This window comes from Diaporthe amygdali (genome assembly GCF_026229845.1).
Source record: "Diaporthe amygdali strain CAA958 chromosome Unknown NODE_9_length_1275696_cov_64_842800, whole genome shotgun sequence".
NCBI classification, from domain to species: Eukaryota; Fungi; Ascomycota; class Sordariomycetes; order Diaporthales; family Diaporthaceae; genus Diaporthe; species Diaporthe amygdali.
Window position 1 is genome coordinate 634,279 of NW_026517029.1, and position 20,079 is coordinate 654,357.

General features: G+C 52.8%; 8 protein-coding genes across 8 annotated transcripts; 2 read left to right on the forward strand and 6 right to left on the reverse strand.

Moving 5' to 3' along the window:
• Positions 1-661: 661 nt before the first annotated feature.
• On the reverse strand, positions 662-1,864 carry J7T55_012996 (glucanbeta-glucosidase; the record flags this gene model as incomplete). Its single annotated transcript, XM_053141641.1, has 1 exon — positions 662-1,864. One exon carries the CDS (start codon positions 1,862-1,864, stop codon positions 662-664), a length of 1,203 nt encoding a protein of 400 aa, XP_052995343.1.
• A 1,992-nt stretch (positions 1,865-3,856) lies between these two features.
• J7T55_012997 (uncharacterized protein) lies at positions 3,857-4,339 on the reverse strand (the record flags this gene model as incomplete). Its single annotated transcript, XM_053141642.1, has 1 exon — positions 3,857-4,339. One exon carries the CDS (start codon positions 4,337-4,339, stop codon positions 3,857-3,859), a length of 483 nt encoding a protein of 160 aa, XP_052995344.1.
• Positions 4,340-5,093: 754 nt separating this feature from the next.
• Positions 5,094-6,025, reverse strand: J7T55_012998 (microsomal signal peptidase 18 kda subunit; the record flags this gene model as incomplete). The annotated part of the gene is made up of 7 exons (XM_053141644.1): positions 5,094-5,206; positions 5,266-5,316; positions 5,374-5,432; positions 5,520-5,628; positions 5,721-5,815; positions 5,875-5,911; positions 5,971-6,025. The coding sequence occupies 7 exons, from the start codon at positions 6,023-6,025 to the stop codon at positions 5,094-5,096; spliced, it is 519 nt and encodes a 172-aa protein (XP_052995345.1).
• Positions 6,026-7,263: 1,238 nt separating this feature from the next.
• Positions 7,264-8,513, forward strand: J7T55_012999 (uncharacterized protein; the record flags this gene model as incomplete). Its single annotated transcript, XM_053141645.1, has 5 exons — positions 7,264-7,353; positions 7,432-7,653; positions 7,711-8,139; positions 8,195-8,372; positions 8,446-8,513. The coding sequence occupies 5 exons, from the start codon at positions 7,264-7,266 to the stop codon at positions 8,511-8,513; spliced, it is 987 nt and encodes a 328-aa protein (XP_052995346.1).
• A 2,125-nt stretch (positions 8,514-10,638) lies between these two features.
• Positions 10,639-11,643, forward strand: J7T55_013000 (uncharacterized protein; the record flags this gene model as incomplete). Its single annotated transcript, XM_053141646.1, has 1 exon — positions 10,639-11,643. One exon carries the CDS (start codon positions 10,639-10,641, stop codon positions 11,641-11,643), a length of 1,005 nt encoding a protein of 334 aa, XP_052995347.1.
• A 2,037-nt stretch (positions 11,644-13,680) lies between these two features.
• Positions 13,681-14,334, reverse strand: J7T55_013001 (uncharacterized protein; the record flags this gene model as incomplete). The annotated part of the gene is made up of 2 exons (XM_053141647.1): positions 13,681-14,195; positions 14,259-14,334. 2 exons carry the CDS (start codon positions 14,332-14,334, stop codon positions 13,681-13,683), a joined length of 591 nt encoding a protein of 196 aa, XP_052995348.1.
• A 982-nt stretch (positions 14,335-15,316) lies between these two features.
• On the reverse strand, positions 15,317-17,024 carry J7T55_013002 (kinase pkk2; the record flags this gene model as incomplete). The annotated part of the gene is made up of 2 exons (XM_053141648.1): positions 15,317-16,542; positions 16,622-17,024. 2 exons carry the CDS (start codon positions 17,022-17,024, stop codon positions 15,317-15,319), a joined length of 1,629 nt encoding a protein of 542 aa, XP_052995349.1.
• Positions 17,025-18,273: 1,249 nt separating this feature from the next.
• Positions 18,274-19,539, reverse strand: J7T55_013003 (aquaporin; the record flags this gene model as incomplete). Its single annotated transcript, XM_053141649.1, has 3 exons — positions 18,274-18,617; positions 18,685-18,985; positions 19,045-19,539. The coding sequence occupies 3 exons, from the start codon at positions 19,537-19,539 to the stop codon at positions 18,274-18,276; spliced, it is 1,140 nt and encodes a 379-aa protein (XP_052995350.1).
• Positions 19,540-20,079: the final 540 nt, after the last annotated feature.

A 20,079-nucleotide genomic window follows, 5' to 3' on the forward strand; every position in this document is an offset into this window, starting at 1 on the left:
ACTGTGAGCATCAGCAGAAGAAGCCTGAAATTCTCTCCAAAATTTTCAACAACTTATGATATTGCAGACAACCCTGAATCTAGCGATGGCACCACACGGACTTTTGCGAAGTAAAAGCGCTTCACCCCTGGTTATTGGGTGGTGCTAGCTGATCCTTAGGAATAGTGACTGTGCTCATCAACTTGCTGTTGCAGAGTACGGGGAAATGATAATTGACGGAGTCGCTGTTAAGCCGAGCAGGAATATAGTGTTGACGTCGTCAGACCAATGTGGCCTATTTTGATGACTCGCAAGGCCAGTCAAAGTGATTCATATATATATACACGGTAGGTGCTGAGAACGCAACCGGCAGATAGGTAACGCTTCTTGCCAACGCTGTACCTAGGACATAGATATCACCATTCACATTATCACGCAATGAAGAAAAGCCAAGGAATATAGAGAATAATGTTTTCAAAAACCATGCCAATTTTATCTGTCTATTAGAATTTGGGTATCGACTCCGATTGTGGAAGACATGGCCGACAGAAATCATATCATGCCAGATGACACATCCACACCGTCTTAACCAACCAAACGCAAGGATGAATTCAACGCTTCGCTAACCAAATTGTTAACGACCACCTGCTTGTCTCCCGTCATGCTTGTCGACGCGTGCCGCTTAGAGGAGGGCAAAGGCGGCGGCAATGAAAGCGACGGCGGCGAAGGCAGATGAGCCCAGCTTGGCAGCCGAGGCACCGCTGGCCGCGACGCTGGAAGACGAGGACGAGTCGGCGGAGTCCGAGCTAGAGGAAGATCCAGAGCCGGAGCCAGAGCCAGATGAAGATCCGGTGGATGTCGCGCTGGTGCCGGTGGCAGACGAGGTTCCGTTAGAGCTGGACGTGCCGGTGGCAGTGGCAGAGGCCGCGGAGGAGCTGGAGCTGGACTTGGAAACGGCAGGGCAGGTGAGGTTGAAGAGAGGGGTGGTGTTCAGATCCTTGGTGATGGCAAAGGACATCTCGTTGGTCTGGGAGTCGTCGACCAGGTTGTACCAGAAGGTGGGGACCTTGCCGAACAGCTTCGCACAGCCGACCTCGTCCCAGAACTGCTTGGCGTTCTCGACGCTGGGAACAGCCTGGTCCCAGTCGGGACCCTCGTAAGGCCAGCCAGTCTCGGTAACCCAGACGTCCTTGCCTCCGGAGACTCCCACAACGGCATCGTATGCCTTCTCGAAGAGGGAGGCGGCGTTGTCGATGGTGTTGTCATCACCATTCTGGTAGTAGGGGTACTCGTCAACTCCGAGCCAGTCGACAGCGTCGATGACGGCAGAGTTGGAGCCGTTGGTCCAGGCGTCCCAGGTGTCGACGTGACCGATCTTGAAGTTGTACTTGGAGAACTCGCTCTTGAACTCCTTGATGAACTTGACGATGACATCGGGGTTGGCGCCAATGCCTGCATCGTTCTTGACGCCAGTGGCGCTAGCACGGTAGAGATCCTCAGAGCCAATGGAGACACCGACGATGAGGTTGGCGAGGTCGTCGCCGTGGGCGGACAGGCCAGCCTTCAGGGCGTTGATCTCGTTATCGATGCTGTCGGTGCCGGAGGTCCAGATACCGAGCAGGAGGGAGGTGTTGGTGGCAATGGCGGCCGGGAAGGCCTCGATGGGGTCGGCAGTGGAAGCGCCCTGGATGTTGGTGTAGAGACGGACGGCGTTGAAGTCACCGGGGGCGCCGACGAGGTTCTGGGCGGTCTTCATCTCAGACTCGAAGTCGCTCTGGACCTTGGCGGCACCGGAGCCGTGGGTGGAGCCGGAGTTGAAGCCAAGGTAGTTGGCGGCAGAGGCGCCGGCCACGAAGGCGGATGTGGTGAGGAGCTTGGACTGCATGGTGAATGATTTTGCGGGTGTGAGGGGGTGCTGAAGAGCAGTTGTTTGTTCTGAAAGAGCAAAGGGTGAATGAATAAAAGAATGTCAACGAAGAGAGAGAGACCGGCAAGTCGTACGAAGGAAGGAATGGACTTCGACGGCTGGTGGTTGGTGATGACGGTGGTGGTGGTGAGTTGGTGGTGAAGGTGAAAGAATAAAGTCGTGGAGCCAGTCACAGCTGGGAATGTATGGGATGGAATTCAATTCTATGCAGCCCAGAGGCCTCGCCCCTGCTCCTCAAAGTTCCAGGGTCTGAGGGCCCCCAATGTTGCAGTGGGCAGGGATGCTATTGGCGAACCCCTGAATTCGGACGTGGGTGGGCCCTGGCAGGGTTGCGATACGAAATGCTGTGCTGAACTTCTTGCCTGGCACTGGCTGACTGCGAAATTGCGATACGCGAGGGCACCAGAGAGACGAGCGCGAACAGGATCCTCGGGCTCAACCATGCGACAAGCTTATATCTCATATGGGACCTTGGCTCATTATATAGATCCACGTGTATTGGCAGCTTGGAGATCCTCCTCTGCTTGTTGTTTGTTGGCCCATCCAGGTCCGGCGCGGTGCTGTCAAAACGTTTCGTTTCATCTTATGCCGCCCCTTGGGACGGATCGCCTTTGACCACCCGCCACCTCGGCACCCTCGACCAACAACAGAGGACCACCAAGGCTGGCTCGAAAGGTCGTCGGTTGAGAGCTGAATTGGCTTGAAACTCGATGGGTCGACTGCAGGCCACGCCGAGGTGGGCCTCTGGGGGGAATTAAGCTTGGCACCTAGCAATCTCGCCCCTTATATTGCGGGTCGTGTGTTAGTAGGGCTGCATCGCCCCCAGACCAGATGCTGTGAACCCCCCTCAGCACGGTCTGAAGCAGGCCTGCCAGGCCAAGCAGTTGCCAGCCCAGGTCGGGTCACCCAGGCCGAGTTCATCTCCTCCAAACAACCACTGTATGCGGCCAGCCATAGACAATATCCGACATTTGAGGTAACGCACGAATGGGCTGTCGAATGATGGTCACCATCTGCTAGTCGCTAGTCGCCCGTGTACGTGCATTGGCTGGAAGAAACCGCTCTCATAAGCATGTACTGCTGGGCAGGTCCTCAACCTCCGACCGCCTGTCAGCACCTAGGGTACAAAAACACCGATGTCTAACGCATTGCAGACCCAAGTGCCTTCTGTTCAGCCTGCAGATCAAATCCAGCTCAAGTTACTGTGGACGAGCGGTCCGAATTTGCGAGTACATCGCTGTCTATACTGGCTGATGTGCTGACCAGCCGGTGTCCACCACTCAGCAGCAGCTATGGACGGCGAAGTTTTAGTGAGAGGACGTCGCTTTTGCTCCATGGGCCTGTTCGCTATGCCTGGGCGACTCGTGATATATCTGTGTGCCCTGCGTCCCTCGTGACACAGAAGTCATTGCCTCCCTCGCTCTCTCCTTGCCTTCATTTGAGAGGCACCGAGTTGTTGTACGGAAGAGACTGGCTGGGTGTTCTGCTACTGCCGTGTCTATAATAAGAGATTCCACTTGAGCAAATAATCTTTCAAGTGGCTCTCGATGACGAGTAGTACCATAGCTCGCATATCGAAACTCGATTAGGGTGTCTGACCGAGTCTACACATGAGGCTGGCATATACTAAAGTATTGCTATCATCCCGAAGACTGACCAATACTTGAAAAGTAGTGCTCTTAGTACTGCCTTGCTCTTCGTTTTGAACCTAACTGACAGGAGGAACAATGGTGTGATGTTATTGTACTCGTCAATATGGTCAAATACAACCAAAATCACCCGGATATACCAAGATATAGAAAGAAATCTCCAGCAAGAGCATGCCCTCTAATTACCAGGAAAGCATCCACACGGAGATCTGGTCAGGGTGAAGCATGGATAAAGCCTGCCAGGCAGGAACTCGAGAACAAAGAAAAACCCACAATCTCTACCGCCTCATCACAACAGCTGTCAGATATTGGCCTCAGTGCAGTGTCCGGCCTTGCAGCCCTCGCATAGCTCACTCTGGTGCGGACCCTTGCTGTCACCCAAGTACGTCGGCAGTGCCATCTTCACGCCGCACCACTTCTTGATCCGATACGCGACCCTGTCCGCGTACGAGCCGCCGTGTTCCAGGAATAAGTCGCCGAGGGCCTTGCAGGAGAGACACCGCTGCTTGTATACGCGCGCGTTGTATTCTGCACCCGGGTACATACGGATCGTAATCGCGATCTTCTTGCTGCTCCAGCCCGTGCAGCTGCATGAGCTGTTGCGGCAGACGAAGCGGCCCATGATGTTCGTATCGTACTCCTTGATGCAGCCCTTCGGGTCGTCTTCGTCGTGGAAGCCGAAGTACAGGTCGTCTTCCTCGAGGAGGGCGGAGACGTCGTCGTGTAGAGAGGGAAAGGTGCAGTACTTTTCCTCCGACCTCCGTGGCCTTCTTCTGGGTGGCATATTCGGTGGTATGGTATGGCTGGGGGGGGGGGGTTGCTTCGGGGTAGCAGCCTCGAGGTGACGGGTTCTGTCAGCGCGAATGAGGTTAAATGAAGACTGAGTTGGTGATCTTCAAGAGGATCTTGTGAAAATCTCGATTGATTGAGGAGCGTGAAGCTAGTTAAACAGGATCTTGTAGAGTGGGAAGGAGAGGGGGTGTTTTCTCTGTAGGTAGGCCTCCTGCATGCAATAGCTGTCTATGTCTCGCACATCACCTTGCGATAGTAGTGTCTCGCATATCCCTAACGTAGTCGAGGCCCGCACAATACAGACCTGGCCACTACCGGCTCGCTTGGATTTAAGAAAAACTGGGGGAACCATCAAAACGGCTATGTAGGCACCTATTACACAAGGAGACATGAGCCCGAATTCCATCTAGCGAGCGAATGCTGCGATGAGAGTGCCAAGTGTAGAAGACAGAGAACGCATGTGTTGGCCCGGTCTCCGAGGAGGCCACATCACCCCGTACAGATTCTGATGTCGATGTGCAAAAGAGATTGACAGGATTCGCAACTCGCAGATCTTTAAAGACAGAACAGTCATCAAGTACGTCCAACCCTGGACGGCGCCGGCTGACAACACAAGATCGCTGAGGGATCGATACTTTTCCAAGAACGCCGATCGCCCAACTCCGATAAAATGCTGTTCAATAGAACTAAGCTAGGTGGATGAGAAACCGATCAGTGAGGTACTGGCTGTCCGTCTCCCAAGACGGCTATTCCCTTTGTAAGACAACCATCAGACCCATTATTCCCAACATTGCCGTCTTCATCCAGGGGTTTTCGGATAGCATGATTGTCACGTATCCGACAAACGGTATGTATCCCACTGTTTCAGATGTCAGTCACCACAGAGCGAACATGCTGGACCAGGGCTACAAAACATACCAACACTGCCGATGATATCTTGCCTCTCCAGGTAGTCCTGCCCTTTTGCGTCTGCCCAAGTTTGTCAGCCGCCGTCTGTTCTGTCGTGGCACGTAGGGAAGCACATACAAAGCTCAGTGTCATCGGCTTGGTTGTTGTCACCCTTCGTCAGTAGTCGGGCATGCTCTCTGGAAGAACAGCGTTAGCAGGATCCCTCCCCTGGTGCACACTACAGCTACTGCCACCCATAAACACTATCTTCAAGGACAGCATACCCTGTGCCAAATTTGCGCACAACACGGTGGACGATAGGGATGTCCTTGTCCCTCACGTTGTAGACCACGACCTCGCCGACATCCGTCTCTTGGATTATGTTCCGATTCCCTGTTGAAATTGAACAGTCAGCCCTGCACATCGCCTACTTTATTCCTCGGGAATGGGCCGAGTCCGGATGGGAAGCTCGAGGGCGGCCGTACAGAGGAAGAGAAGGTCGCCACGCTGGAACGCCGGTTCCATGGATCCAGACAAGACAACAACGATGGGAGAGGGCGAGTCGGTGACAACGGAGAGGCTGAGCACAATGGTTAGCTTGTGTTCACGAAAAGCCGAGGTGAGGCATCATAATCGCACCCTTTCCACATCATGAAGGCCGTCGACAATATCAGACCTGGTTCCGGCGCATGTCAGTGTCGCGACCAGGGCAAGCTTGGGGCGGCAGGGCTGTACCAAAGTTCAGTATTTGGGCGGCGAGTTGCCGCGGGTTTCCGAGGACGGAAAGCATGATGCTCTGATATGCGGTGTTGTCGTTTCTGTCTCAAGTGCTATTGCATAGTACAGAAGTGTCGGGTTCCCGGTGGACGAAATAACAAAAGGCTGCTGCTGATGATAGTCGCAAATGTGGCCCAAGAAGTCGAGAGGTGGCCTGTGGGGAGCTTCACAAGCTGTCCTCAAACTGCGGGTACGTACCAGGCATGCGGGCAGGCCAGGTAGACTACGTGGGTACCTCGGTACCTGCCGTAGCGACGTACAGACCAGCTGCAAGCTGCAGCTGAGGACCTTGCTGATGTGGGGACCAGCTTCAGGAACGACACCTCCACATCTTTTCAACCCAGTCATTTCAACACGATGAGGTGTGACGAGCGATGTTATTCTCCCACCCACGAATTTAAAGCTGCACCTGGGAGTGGCCGATGCCAGACAAGAGCCTCTCCACGCCTGCAAACAGAATCATGCACTGAGATCGAGACATTGTTCCACAATGGTCTTGCACCTTTCGATTTCCTCCTGTTCTTGTGGAATGATGCCGCCATGACACGTGCCTGTTGTCCTCGACGTTGTTGGATCGTTATCGAACAACAACTGTTGTAAACTCACAGCTGTGCTTTCTCTGAGTTGATAGAGTCTTCGAGGTCTATTGACCTGACCAGTTGGGAAAATTGGCAAGTGATGGGTGAGCAAAGTGGCTTCCATCCTCATGGTCTTACCACCTTGCAGCTTTGCCAGGCACTTGACTTTTTCGGTGATCAAAACGACAAAGGAAAGGACTGCCAGCCATCATGTGGAGTTTCCTGCCAATTCTGAGGCTCCTGGAGCCGCCCAAGGTTTCCATGCCTTAGGAAACCGCAAGGTAGAACATGCGCCTGGCTCTAGGAGGTGCATCTCGTCATCAGAGACAGCTTCCCAAATGTGCCGTTCTCTTCCTTCTCCAAGTGCAGGAACAGCACAGTGCAGCCTGCTCCTACCGAGGAAGGTGCCTCTCTTTTGTTGACTGACCTCGCTGTTCGAGTCTTCTTGGGTTCTCGTCGAACTTTCTTCCCTTCTGCTCTCTAAGGCGCCCCCCTTGCTGACCTTCATCTGTTCCACCCTACCGAGTATATCCCAAGTTTTTATGTAAACATTGATTTGACCTCAGGTCAGCCTACAATCCTGGAAAGACAACGCGACAACACCCACGAACCGGTTCCGCATCCTCCTTCCCGGTACTTTTCCTTCCCAGACTTCCAAGCAAGCGGCCGCACAATGGAACGCCAGCCTTTGCTTTCACAGGTCGGCAACCTTGTCGGCAGGGGCCAGGACGACGAGGAAGGCCAGGCGGCTGGTGGTGATCACGTATGTATCTTGACTGCAGCTTCTCCCGGCAGCACTTCTGAATATTGTCCACTGTGACAGTCTGCTGACATGTTTTAGCCTATCTTCCTTCGTGCTGCTCATTCGCCATGGAGGCCCCTCAACCAGAATGCCTTGGGCTACATCCGGGCTGCTCTCGTGGCCTACTTGATCGCAACAGCCGGCATGCTGATCGACTACGAGACCAAACATCGGGAGAGCGAAGACACAAAATGGCGTATTCCTTTCCAGTTCTCCGCTGTCACCTGGCTCCTACTGATCATTTATCATATCATTGTCTTTGTAAGTGCGAGTGCGCTGCCACCTGCCTGGACAGATTCGGCTGACATCTCGTCCCAGTCCTGGACCATCACCCACATGCACTGGCCCGACATTGATGAGAATGATACCCGCTGGGAGTCGCGACTACTCCGCTTCATGTCGCCCCCTGAACAGACTGCCGATGATCGCCGCCACATCTACTTCAGCCTGTTCCATGTTGTCACCCATGTGTTTGCCCTCATAAATGTCATTGTGTACTGGACGATCCAGGTACCCAACGGCCGTGCTCACTTGCCATCTCCCGGAGAGGGCGGCGGCGATGGAGGTGACGGTGACGATAATGGTAACGCCTTTCTTATCTATGGATACGGCGACAGCAAGAATCCCTTCAAGGATATCTACTCCCAAGGCTGGTTCCCCATATACTGTCTGTTCAATCTCTATGTCTTCCCGGCTATTGAGGTCGTGATCGAGTCAGTTGTTTTGAACAGCATGAGACGACCTGAGGTAGGCATGGATTCTGCTAAACACCTTCGACCGCGATGACTGACCTTTGCTACAGCCCGTCCCGACCCACCTATTCACCAGCATGGGATTTGCTGCATTGTATCTAGTATACGCGGCGATCGGCGCGAAAGTCACCGGCCACAATGCCTTCTTCTGGCTGGATGAGTCGATCGTCGGCAGCAAAGAAAAGGTGACAGCATACTGCGCTGGCTTCATTGCCCTGGCAGCTGCATGTAAGTGCGCCTATGGATGCGATACTCGGTCATATTGGGCATCAGCACCAGCTCCTCACTAACCTGCCGACAGCTTTTGCCACGCTTTATGGTCTGGTCGGCATGCGCGAAAGTGTCTCTGACCGTCTGCATTCGCGATAATTTGTCACCAGACACGACGCGCTGCGAGTCACAGTAGTATTGGGCTTCCTCAGCGCCGGGCCAAATGGGCACGCAGATAGATGGGTAATGCATGTTGTCTCTTCATTCGTGGCAGACGGGAGTTAATGGTGGCGATGTTTCCTCGATGGGTTTTGGTTGATTGACCACAGGTTTACCTGAAATATGCTTCTTGTATCAAGACCGCGCAGTACAGATTGACAATACATGCGCCTTACCTATGAGTGTATTTGCAGACACAGCTTGTCTCGATTGTTCTTCGCAGTTTGGTCTGGCATTCATCATACAGTACTTGCCACAGAGCTGCCGCCACAATGCAGAACGTGCGGCACCCCTGAATCCAGCCACCACATTGTCTTAGAAGAGGTTCCTTCTCTCGGCAGCTAGTGAACAGGGCGAGACACACTCCACCCACCCTCAAAGTACCGTTCAGGGACTCCCGCCAACCCCCGCCTTGACAGGTGGCAGCCCAAGATAAGCGTCAATCCAGCCAGTCGGAACCGAGACAGGGCATCCCTTGCTCCCAAGTCCGAGCTTGTGAGGATGGGAAAGGCAAATCAGGATTCTCAACTCTCATTTGAGAGCAGCGAGCCAAGCACCCCCTTGTTAGGGCGTTTGTGAATGGCAGTGAATTCGCCGGGCATCTTCTGCATCCGCCCACAAGGGGAAATGGGGCAAGTCGCGATGCTCGCCCATCTTGAAATGGGTTTACCAGCAGACTTCTCGAGTCCTACGGGCGATGGAATGTTCGACCCCAAGATCGAGAATATGGAATACTACAATGACCAGGGACCACCGCTGGGAATCGGGCTGTGCCCCAAAAGTCCTACTGGGCTGTAATCACGTCCACTGCATTTAGCTCTGCGTAACCTTGATACCTGAACTTCATGCCCATCGGCCTGCGGAACGGTCTGGCGGCTATTCTGAAAAGCACCATTCACCCGGCCCTGGCTCTCTATTCGTCGCACTGCTGATGTGAGAACCTTCTTGCGACTTCGATGTGCTTCGTTCACATCTCTTTCTGTGCCTGTGGCAGTCATACAGCTCACATGCCCAGCGATAAGGCGCACAATGTTTGACGCTGCATCCCTGGGGAGACGCACTGTCACTCGCACGTGCTGTCAGCCCAATGCACGGCAACGCCAATTCGATGGCACCGCGTCGCGTCATTGAGAGCGTTCACCAGCCAACATCAGAGCGATGATGCCTGCACGTCGGTCATCAATCAGTCGACTCACCTCCATGTGCAGACAGTTAACACGTCGTCTTTGGGTTTCCTCGGGCTTCAACGTCGTAGGCCTCGAGTGAGGCTGGGCTGCGACGGTGACGGGAGGACTCCAAAGCCAACTCTATAAAAAGGATGGCAGGGCGGGCTGGGAATCCACCCTGCCCTCTGATGACGGCACGCTGTTTTGGCGATCCCACCTTGATCCCACCTTGTTTTCCGGGGCACAGGTTAGCTTAGAGCTTCACTACTGCATCTTGACCTTGGCACTGCACTCGGTTTCTCAAACCCCCAGATCCCAATTGATTCGACGGTTGATCTGAGAGGCTGCAGCCATTTGCAGGCAACCAAGCCGCGTTGCTGCATAAATATCCCCGTCAACCACCCATACCTTTCCAAATCTTTCTCCTCTTTCTTCTCCCTCCCCCCCACCACGAACACACAGGGCGCCAAGTGCATATAGGATATCTACTGAGCTGGACAATCGTTACGTGCAACCAGTGGTATTTCTTCACGGGCCCTCTCGTCAATCTTTTGTGTGTCAGCGTTTGCTTTTGTTTTCCCCAACTCTCGTTCCGTCGTTCTTTCGATCGCGGGAGTTTCTTATCTGGTTTTCGTTCGTCTCGTCACTCTCTTGGTACCGAATCACCCGAAGGACAAGGCAGCAACACCGCGGAATCCGCCACAGTGCTTTTCCCGTTCTGTTCGTTTTTGTCTTTCCGCCGTCCCGTGCGACTCGAATCCGCGTGCTCTTCGCAAGTCAGCTTTCCAAAGAAACTTGAACAGGCGAGGCTACAACACGAACGAAAGTTGGAGCTCCGCCGCCGAAGAGTCAAGGTCAAAACACCCGCCGACGACCGATACTACGTCACCACAACCAAGATGTTCAAGCGCTTGAGGTCCAACACCAACACCCAGCAAGCTGGTGCGGCAATGGATTCTCAGCACCGTGTGGACAAGTCGGCGAGGTTGGCCCGGAAGGGCACGAATGCGGGTTCCGTACGGGATCCTACCAAGTTGTCGAAACTGCAGCGGTCGCTTACCGAACGCGAGGCCTCCGGGTCGGCTTCACGATTGAAGGCCGACTCGGCCAAAGCACAAGATGCCTCCAAGGCAAACCTCGCGCCCTCACCTATCGTCACTTTGACCATCGGCAGGGAGGGGCGACTATTCGCGGCTCACGAGGACGTCCTCCTGCAAAGCCCGTTCTTCGAACAGGCCCTGAAGGGCGGATACCTCGAGCAGTCGTACGCGCAGTCCAGGAGAATCGCGCTCCCGGATGAGGAGCCGGAGGTCTTCTCGGCGGTCCTCGAATACCTCTACAAGGGTGACTACTACCCGCGGCTGCTGCACAACAAGCACCGCAACTCTTGGGAGCTCGAGGACAGCGTTCCTTCGCGCCGAGGGGGCACACCAAACGCATCCCCCAAAATCAACTCAGAAAATACCTACGGAGGTGGCCGCGCAGCATCATCACCATATCAACCTGCGGCTGTCGAGGCTACCCTCTTCTTGCCGTCAGTGGGCCATCATCTCCTTCGGGACACCGTGGTCTACTGTGCGGCCGAGCGGTACGGGCTGGAAGAGCTGAAGCGGCTGGCGCTGCGGAAGCAAGGGCTTCAGTCTGGTATTGACGTGGGCACCATCCTGCGGTCAGCCCAGTACTGCTATGCCCACACCCCGGACTCGGACAGCCGCCTGCGCGCCCACTACCTGGCACTGATCATCCGGTGCCGCAAGACCTTCAAGAGGTCGGGCACCTTGCAGGCCGAGATGGAGAAGGGAGGAGAGGGCAGCAAACTGTACTTTGACTTGTTTGTCGCGATGTGCAACCACCTCGACGACGTCATCGAGGCGGGGAACAAGGGCTCGCCGCGGACTATTTGAGGGCAACACCACTCCGCCCAGGAGGGTTCCCGAGGAGAAGTCTGTCAGGCTTGTCCGGGTCGACATACGAAGACCTCGCGATGAGCAGGTGGATCCGAATCCCAATTTCTTCCTACGGGCGTTCCGTCGGCGTTTCCACTATTAAAGACAAGAGAATGATACACTATGCGAGGTTCCTGATTCTGCAGCTATGGAGGGAGTCTGCTTTTGAGGAACACATGGGATACACGCTTGGGTATCTGGTTTTCTTTTCAGTTTGGGAACCTGCTCTGCTCTACTCCACGATTTTTGATCTGATCCGGCATTTTCAGAGGCGTTCTTTGCTTTTATCCTCCCCCATGGTCGAAAACTCACATCAAGTTTGGAACACGCGGCCATTTGGGAGATGCTAGATTTGTTTCTGCTTCTTCACTTCTCTATGGAGGTTGGCCGATCTCACCAATTTTGATTTTGAATTTTTACCAAGGGGAACATGAGGAAGGGACAGGGTTCGCTTCGTTAATGCCATCCTGCCCGGGAAAGATCGGGACGATGATCTTGGACAAGACACTGCGGGATCCCACAAGAACACCTACTCCGAGTGGCCCGTCTCCTTTCTGCATTCGTTCCCCTTGCTTACGATTGTTGATGCCTTGCGTGTTTCATTAAGCGCTGATATTTTTTTTTTGGAACAATTGGATCTTGGGACAGGGTTTTGATTTTTCTCTTTAACGCATGGCGAGCCGGCGTTCAGAGGATATCTCGAAGCGAGCGTTGTTTTGATTTTTTCACGGGCAGTTTTCCGCTCCTCAACACGGATCAACAACAACCACCCACCCCGATCCATCTTTTACACACCACACACACACCTGGAGTTTGTGTTACGCGATTGTTTATCTCTCAGCTCAATGATTTTTCTTGGTTTTGCCATTCATGTTCGGGAAAGTTTCTGCGGGTTCTTGTTTCTCATGCGGACTCTTTAACTAGACTGTCTCATCGTGGAAAAGATCCCTGCTTCTTCCAGAACGGCGGCCGGAAAGGAGACAAAACACAACAAATCATCCAGAATGCTTTACACCGGTACAACAGCACAACTCGGCCAGCCCGAGCTGCCTGCTGTGACCTGACTGTCTCTTCCGTCTGCCGACATCGCATCTCACAGCAACAAAGAACCAAATTGTTACAACGACGACCTTTCGACAAGGCCTTGATTACTTTTCCTTTGTCAAATGATCAGGGGAAGAAGCTGGAGGGCTGAGGAGGAGAAAGTTATGAGATGAACTTGATGGAGCAGCGATTCTTTTTTCGATTCTGTACCTGAACGTGTGTGGCCTGCAACTTGGTGTTTAAACCCTTGCGCGTTGTTTAGCAGAGCTTTGGCGTGTCTTTCGCTGCTTTACGACTGACGAAGTTCGATGATGATACCAACATTCCTTCGTGTACTGTATGATGTCTATGTATTCTACTTCGGGCTATTTGCGCTCGCGCCTTTGGCTCTGCTTAGATAGCAACGCGCCCTCTTGAGGGGGCCTTGGTAATGGGAGATCCGGCCACCTCCAAAACTTGTCCATGACCATAATTCATTCCTGGTGTTCGTGATATGCTGGCGGCTGACACGGGTGACTTGCCTAAACGCATGGCCGCCTTGTCCCGATATTTGACCCCGAAGCTGGTCATCAGTAATCCGTTCATTCTCCTTGGATGTCACACGTTGCTGACTTTCGTTCTGCTTGTGTGTCAAGTGAAATGCGATGTCTTATTCTGTATCTACTTTTCACCAGCTCCGGCTACACATGTACCTAGGTATTACTCTTGTATCAATGAGACTGTGTCCAATTGTGTGGTCTTCTGGTAGGAGGAACGTTGACCAGCTCAGCGTCTTTCTCCGAGTCTGGCTCTGCCATGAGCAGTCAGGGAAGGAGGCGATCAGGCTGGCAGTTCACCATCCTACTTCTTCGTATCACATTTCAATCCTCACTCCTGCAAAGTCTAATGTGGCTTGTCAGAGCTGTGCACCTTCCGTCTGGTATCCTTAATCTCCCTGGTGAAAGCGTCCTTCTAGGTCCACTGCACATCGAAATCCTTGAACTCAACCACAAGATCTCCGGCTTCCTTGGCTGGCCGGCAGGCATACGCTTCAACACTGATCTCCCACTTCTCTGGGTCGCCGTGGCCGAACACCCAACACACCTCCCTCAATGGGACCTTCTCCCCGTCTACGACCTGGTAGATCCAGAAGCTCTTCCCGAGGACGTCTTGCCCGTTCTCCACAAGCACCGTGACCCAGTCACCCTCCTTGCCTTTGACGACGTCGGCGAGACTCCAGTCAGCCCATGAGTCACAAGCTACAGTCGCAGCCTTGGGCACGCCGTTGTAATACTCGACGCCTGTCTTGAGCCACTTGGGAGGGGAGTCGCCGGATAGAGGACCACTTGCCCCTGAGGACTTGAAGGACAGCACGAGGCCGGCTTGATCGTACTGCTCCTTGGGGTAGAGCAGGAAAGACACACGGGCCGACTTGAAGGACGACAATGGCGCTGTGGTCTTGCTGCCAGCATCAGCACCTCGAGGGGCTGGGACAAATCAATCAGTTGTAATTCGCTTCATCGATGAGAAGTGACTGGGAACAGGCGTACCAGTGAACACGTCTGTTGAAGGCGGCTTCCTCCAAATATCGGTGTCAGGCGATGCTTTGATCGTGAAGGAAGACATTGTGAGCTCAAGATTCCGTTTTGATTAGCTGGATGTTCTGTAATCTGACTGTGTTGCTGTGTCCGTTGCACGAGGTGTAGGTGTCTTCTTGTAATCATGAACTGAATGGCGGGGTAAGAAACTAAGCGCTGGACTTGGACACCAGCGTTGGTGCAATGTCATGCCGAGCTGTGGGCCTTGGTTGATCCTTTGCACTCAAACGTCCACGATGCTTACTCTCTCTCTCTACTTGGATTCTCTCCTGTTTACGTTTCTTATTCACTCAAAAGGACAGGTGGATTTCCTTTATTGGGCCATACGTACGGCGCAATTATCGGTCTCTTGGCGTTCGTGAATGTAACAGTGCAATATTGATGACTGCATCTAGCTACCACCTGAATCGTCTCCTCAATCTAATGCTCAACTGGCATGTCATTGTGTTAGTCCAATCGAATGCATGGACCGGCGATAGTGCAACATCGGAATTCCATCATAGGCACCAGAACTTTGACCAGGCCACTGTTAGATGCGATTTCCCACCTCTCAACCACATCACCTCTTTCTATGCAGTCCAATTAACGTGCAGAAAGACGATGAGGACCCTCGAAGAATCGAGCCCGCAAACGATTGACTTGACACCTAACCTCTCCCACAGGCAGTCATTCATTCCATCCACTGCTTGGTGGTCCAGCATCTGTCGATTTTCAAGATGTATAAAACGATTGTATAAGAGCCGCAAGACTCCTTCGTCTCAGACAAAAACAGATATTGCCTTCTGATATTTTCAGTCACCGTTAATTGGGTGTTGGCGTCGTTGTCGGTAGAAAGTGATGAGCTTAGTCCGTTATTGGGCCAACCTCCTGATTCAAACCCAGACTACCTCAAACAAGTCTCCACCAAGAGTTGTCATGCCGGTGACCAACGACAAGAAACATCCAGCGTGACCCTTCTCCAACTCAGTTGCTCCATTCCCGCCACACATGCCAGTCTGTGGGTTTTGCTTTCACAAGCGAGCCACCTCTTGGTCTCGCTTGATATGGTCTATCTCATCTCTGAGAGCTCGTCTGTCATCATCGAAACCCGCAGTGACCGGACTTATGAAGTCTTGTGTTGTCAAACGCCAACCAGGATTTCTTGCGAGATCAAAGTCCGGGTTGGCACCGAGCTTCAAGAGCCTCAAGGCAAAAGCCCAGTCGCTCTGCGCGCAGGCCATCGAGAAGAGGGTCCATTGATTTCCATCAACATCGTATTCAAGGTTGATATAGGCGCCGAATTTCAGTGCCAGTTCTATGAGCGCCTCGTCTCGCATACAGTAGGCAAGGTGCAAAGGGGTGATGCCACCTCGGCCTTTGGCATTGATTTCGACCATGTTGGTTCCCTGAAGCCCATATATCAAGGACTCGATAATGGACTTGCGCTTGTGGGCGAAGGCAGTGTGGAGTACGGTGCAAGGACCGTCCTCGACACGACAGATTTGCTGAGTATTGGCACTGTGGGAAATGAGCAGCTGGACGATACTGCTATGGTTGTAATGAACAGCCAGGTGCAGTGCTGTCCACTCCGGCCGTTCCAGGGTTGATGCTACCAGTGGCCGAATCCTCCACATGCCCCTGGAAATTTGCAGCTCGTTGTCACAACCACACAAGTCGCGCGCTGGAATCTCTGTATCAGCTCCGTTTTTGAGCAGCCAATCAACCGCTTTAGCACGGCCTCTTCGAGCAGCCAACGTCAAGGGAGTGTATTTGAACTTCCTCGGTGCCTCTGGGCGGCTCCGCGGTCGGGTTGCAGGTATGAAAGTTAAAGGCAAAGGAGCCAGAAACGCGGCGGCGTAGTATGATCCAGCTTGAGCCGCAGTCAGGGGGCCCGCAGGAACTGAGACCGTAGGCATTGTACTGGCAGGAAATGTAGTCGGCGGTGTTGTAATGGCAGGCATCGTAATTGGAGTGACTGAAGTCGCAGGTGCGTAGTTTGCATCAACCTGGTCAGAAGAGGAAACGTTCGACAAACGGTCGTCCCATTGACTGGTGCTATCGTCTTCGTAGAACGAGAGGGACCTTGCAGCGCTCGTTTGGAGTTCTGCATGTGGATTCCAATTGCGGAGATGCTCGACCCATTGGTATGGCGAGGGCTCGTCTAGATGCATCGAAGCGTCCACATTGTTGATGTCGGCTCCGTTTCTAATCAGAAGGGCCAGGGTATTGGTACTCTGTTTTATGGTAGCCCAGAGAACTGTGTAATTCTTTTATCAGTGTGTGTTCAAAGATGACCAGTAGAGGGCAACTGATGTCCGTATAACGGAAGAGCTTACGGGCATTTGCGTTCTCTTCCCTGATATTCTTCTTGTAGAGGACCGAAATGACTGTGTCAGTGTATCGTGAACTCGTGCGTGCGAAAGCAGCGAGATCTCTGGTCGACAGGCAGGAGTCCTCGGCGATGTGCAGCAGGATCTCAGCTGGCAGTTTGGCCAGGTAATCTGGACCTTGAGTGTCACCAGAAACTACAGCAGCTGATGTTTGGATTGTCGAAGGTTTGTATGGATCTGCCCACTCATCTCTGGTCCTCTTCTTGCGAAGTATGGGGATCACCATTGCCGCATAGTGCGAGCTCGTCATGGTTAAAGAAGCAAGATCCTTAGGTGACAGGCAGTCCTTGGCAATTTGATCAAGTAGTTTCGCTGGCAGCCGCGCCAGATGGTCCACAGTGTCGGCCATGACTGTAATTTATTCGAATTTTGGTGGCGTCGAGTCGACCGACGGGGAGATTGAAGGTTCCCTTCACTTTCGTGTATGGTTGTGGGGTGAGATCGTGTCGGGGCCAACACTAAAAGGGTTTGTCTTCGTGGTTGTCAGAAGCTTCTAAGTAAATGATGAGACTGCTTGTTTTGAATTGGTCAGTTTGCAGGTGAACTGTTTGCGCACGACATGTGTAATTGACTTACTTGTAGGTTACGATGTGACTTAGTCCTCCAGAGGATTACACAACGCGTGCCACAGTCATCGATCTCTTTCTAATTAGTAGATGCAGAGAGGTGCTCCTGTTCCAAGGATTAGGAAGATTTAAAATCAAAAAGTGAAGTGGAGACGGTTTTACGTTGGGGTTGTTAATTCGCTCGTAATTCAAAGGTTTGAGGCGACAGACAGGGGCAGGTCGAGCGGGTTCGCAGAAGCACCCAAGCTGTGAATGACTGACTTACAAATGAAGAGCTACCTCAGAGCTAAGTTCGAAAAACAAAGCACAAGTAAGTCACAGTCTGTATGTGCCCAAACAGATGTCACGTAGGCATTTGCGGGCAATTAAAATGTCCCGCCAGATTTCCTTACCATCTGCTTGCCGCCCTCCAATGCCACAGCATCTTTTCTTCCAGCTCCAATGAAAGCCACCAATGATTCCCTACATTCTACTGAATATTTTGCCCAGACTGACTATCCTCTCTGTCGCCCACTGAGCGGCTTAACATGCGGTCTGGAGCACGATACAAAAAAAGACATGTGCGGTAAAATCATCGGTGGGCCTGAAGGTTTTTCTTGTATTTCTCCTGTAGACCCGGCAGCAGAAGCTTTACTTTTTGAATACTAGAAAATAAGTCAAGCCTTTGCATTGAGAATTGTTGACAGTTTCTGTGGTTTGATGTTTCGACTTGCTGCTGATCAGAACATGAGCACATCGGAATATTGAAGCATTTCGATATCCATCTTTGCCAGTCCAGGTCATATCTTCTCTCATTAAGATGACTTTACCGAAAGCCTAGTCTCTTCACGCAGCTGTCTAGCCCCCCTTGATGTATATACGGCATGTTCGCAAGTAAAGCTCAACTGTCAATTCAAATTTGCCAGCCAAAACATGTCAAACAATGTATGGAAAGACACACATTCGCTCACGACTCTATACCAGCGCATATAGCCCACCATGTGTAGGTAGGGAATTTCTGTTGTTGTCACAATCACGGACTCCGCCTGTGATTCAAGGAAAATCATGCAAGACCTCTCTCGGCTTCACCATGTCTTGAAGGAGCAGTTCTGTGTCCTCCGATGTCTTTGGCTTACGGCGCCACGCCGGTGATGGATACACTGATCCCTGCGACGAGGAAGCCACCACACGGAAATATTCCATGCCATCGGAATCTTGACCTGGGTTGGCGGTCTGATAGGCCAGGGCTTTGAGCAAGTGACGGATGCCTGCCGCAATGGCTGCGCCGAGGGTAGGACCAATAAAATAGATCCAGAACTCCGATACGTAGTTGTTGTTGACCACCGCGGGTCCGAGTGTGCGTGCTGGATTTACGGAGGCGCCGCTGACGTTTATCCCTGCACGTTCACAGCTGTCAGCCTCATCCGATGCCAGATTTTTTAAGACCCTTTTTAACGCACTTACCGACAAGGTGGATGATCGTTAGAGCGACACCTATAGCAAGGGGCGCCATAAATGTGGTTCGACTCTTTTCAACGGCAAGCATCAAGATAGTGATCATCAATTCCGCTGTGAGAAACATTTCCATCAAGAAGCCTCCGCCTGTGCTGATGCCCTCACCGACGGAGTTCTCAGCCTTGAGTGGTCCTGGAAGGATGCCCGCAACAAGGCCGGCTGCCGTAATGCCCCCGAGAAACTGGACCGGTATAACACAGACAAGCCGGACCCAGTTAAACGCGCCTGACAACCATAAGCCGAAGGCAATCTGTCGCTGGTGTTAGCGACAGAAGGTGAGAATGGCCCAAGAAGTCTGACAATACTCACCGATGGGTTGAACATTCCGCCACTAACTCTGTAGAAAATCCAAACATTGGCAGCAAGGCTGAGCCCAAATACGGCGGATATGTACGAGATCTGTAGCAAGCTGGGCCCAGCAGGCGCGCCAGCCGCCCCAATGGACGCACGCAGGGTAATGTCTTGCTTCTCATTCGCCGTCTGCGCCGCGATATATCCGAAGAAGAGAAACATGGTCGTGCCGAGATATTCCCCTATCATAGCCACGAGATGACCCCTGACAGCGTCGTTCAGCGACATGAACATCTGTTTCGGCCTTTGGACACCGGCGCGGAGCTCGGTCGGCTCGAGCATCACCGGCTGCTTAATGATGAGAGGCGGGCTTCCATCGTCCCCTCCTCGGTGCATCTCAATGTGAGCCTTTGGAATGGATGCCATTTTGTTGTAGGTGCGACGTGGCGGGTCTTTCTCGAAGAGAATGGAACCGGATGATGACAGTCCCTGTATGCGAACTTTTGCGGGCATTGTGATGCTATCTTTCGATTTATAAGACTTGTAGGTAGGTCTTTATTGTACATTTCTAAGCCTCGAGATGGTTCCCCGAGATGTTGCCTAGATGAGGATCAAACCACTTCTATGCTCCTGAAAAGCCAACTAGGCCAAGGCGACGTCCAGCCGCAGGTTTAGCTTTGAGGTTCCAAAGTTCCGACATGAAAGGTAAATCACGCGCCAGCGCGGATCTCCATCCCTCAGGAATCCATCTGAGCTCTTGACATGATCCGATCTCTTCGTCATCCGATACAGGAGGAAGGTAGCTTTCAAGTTGAAAGCCTAACTGGAGAGTTGCTATCAGGCGAAGGGATGAAACGGCATCGAAGTAGCTCGTCGGTTTATTTGTGATGGTGACCCGTCATGCAAGACGTCTGAGAGCTCAATGGAAGGCGAAGATGGCCCCCTTGGCTGCAGATACTTCGGCCCAGACGTTGCAGTGTTGTGGGTGTCATTGTCAGGCATTGCCGCCCATCCTTCGTCTAGGCTCAAGCACATCGCACTGATACATGAAGC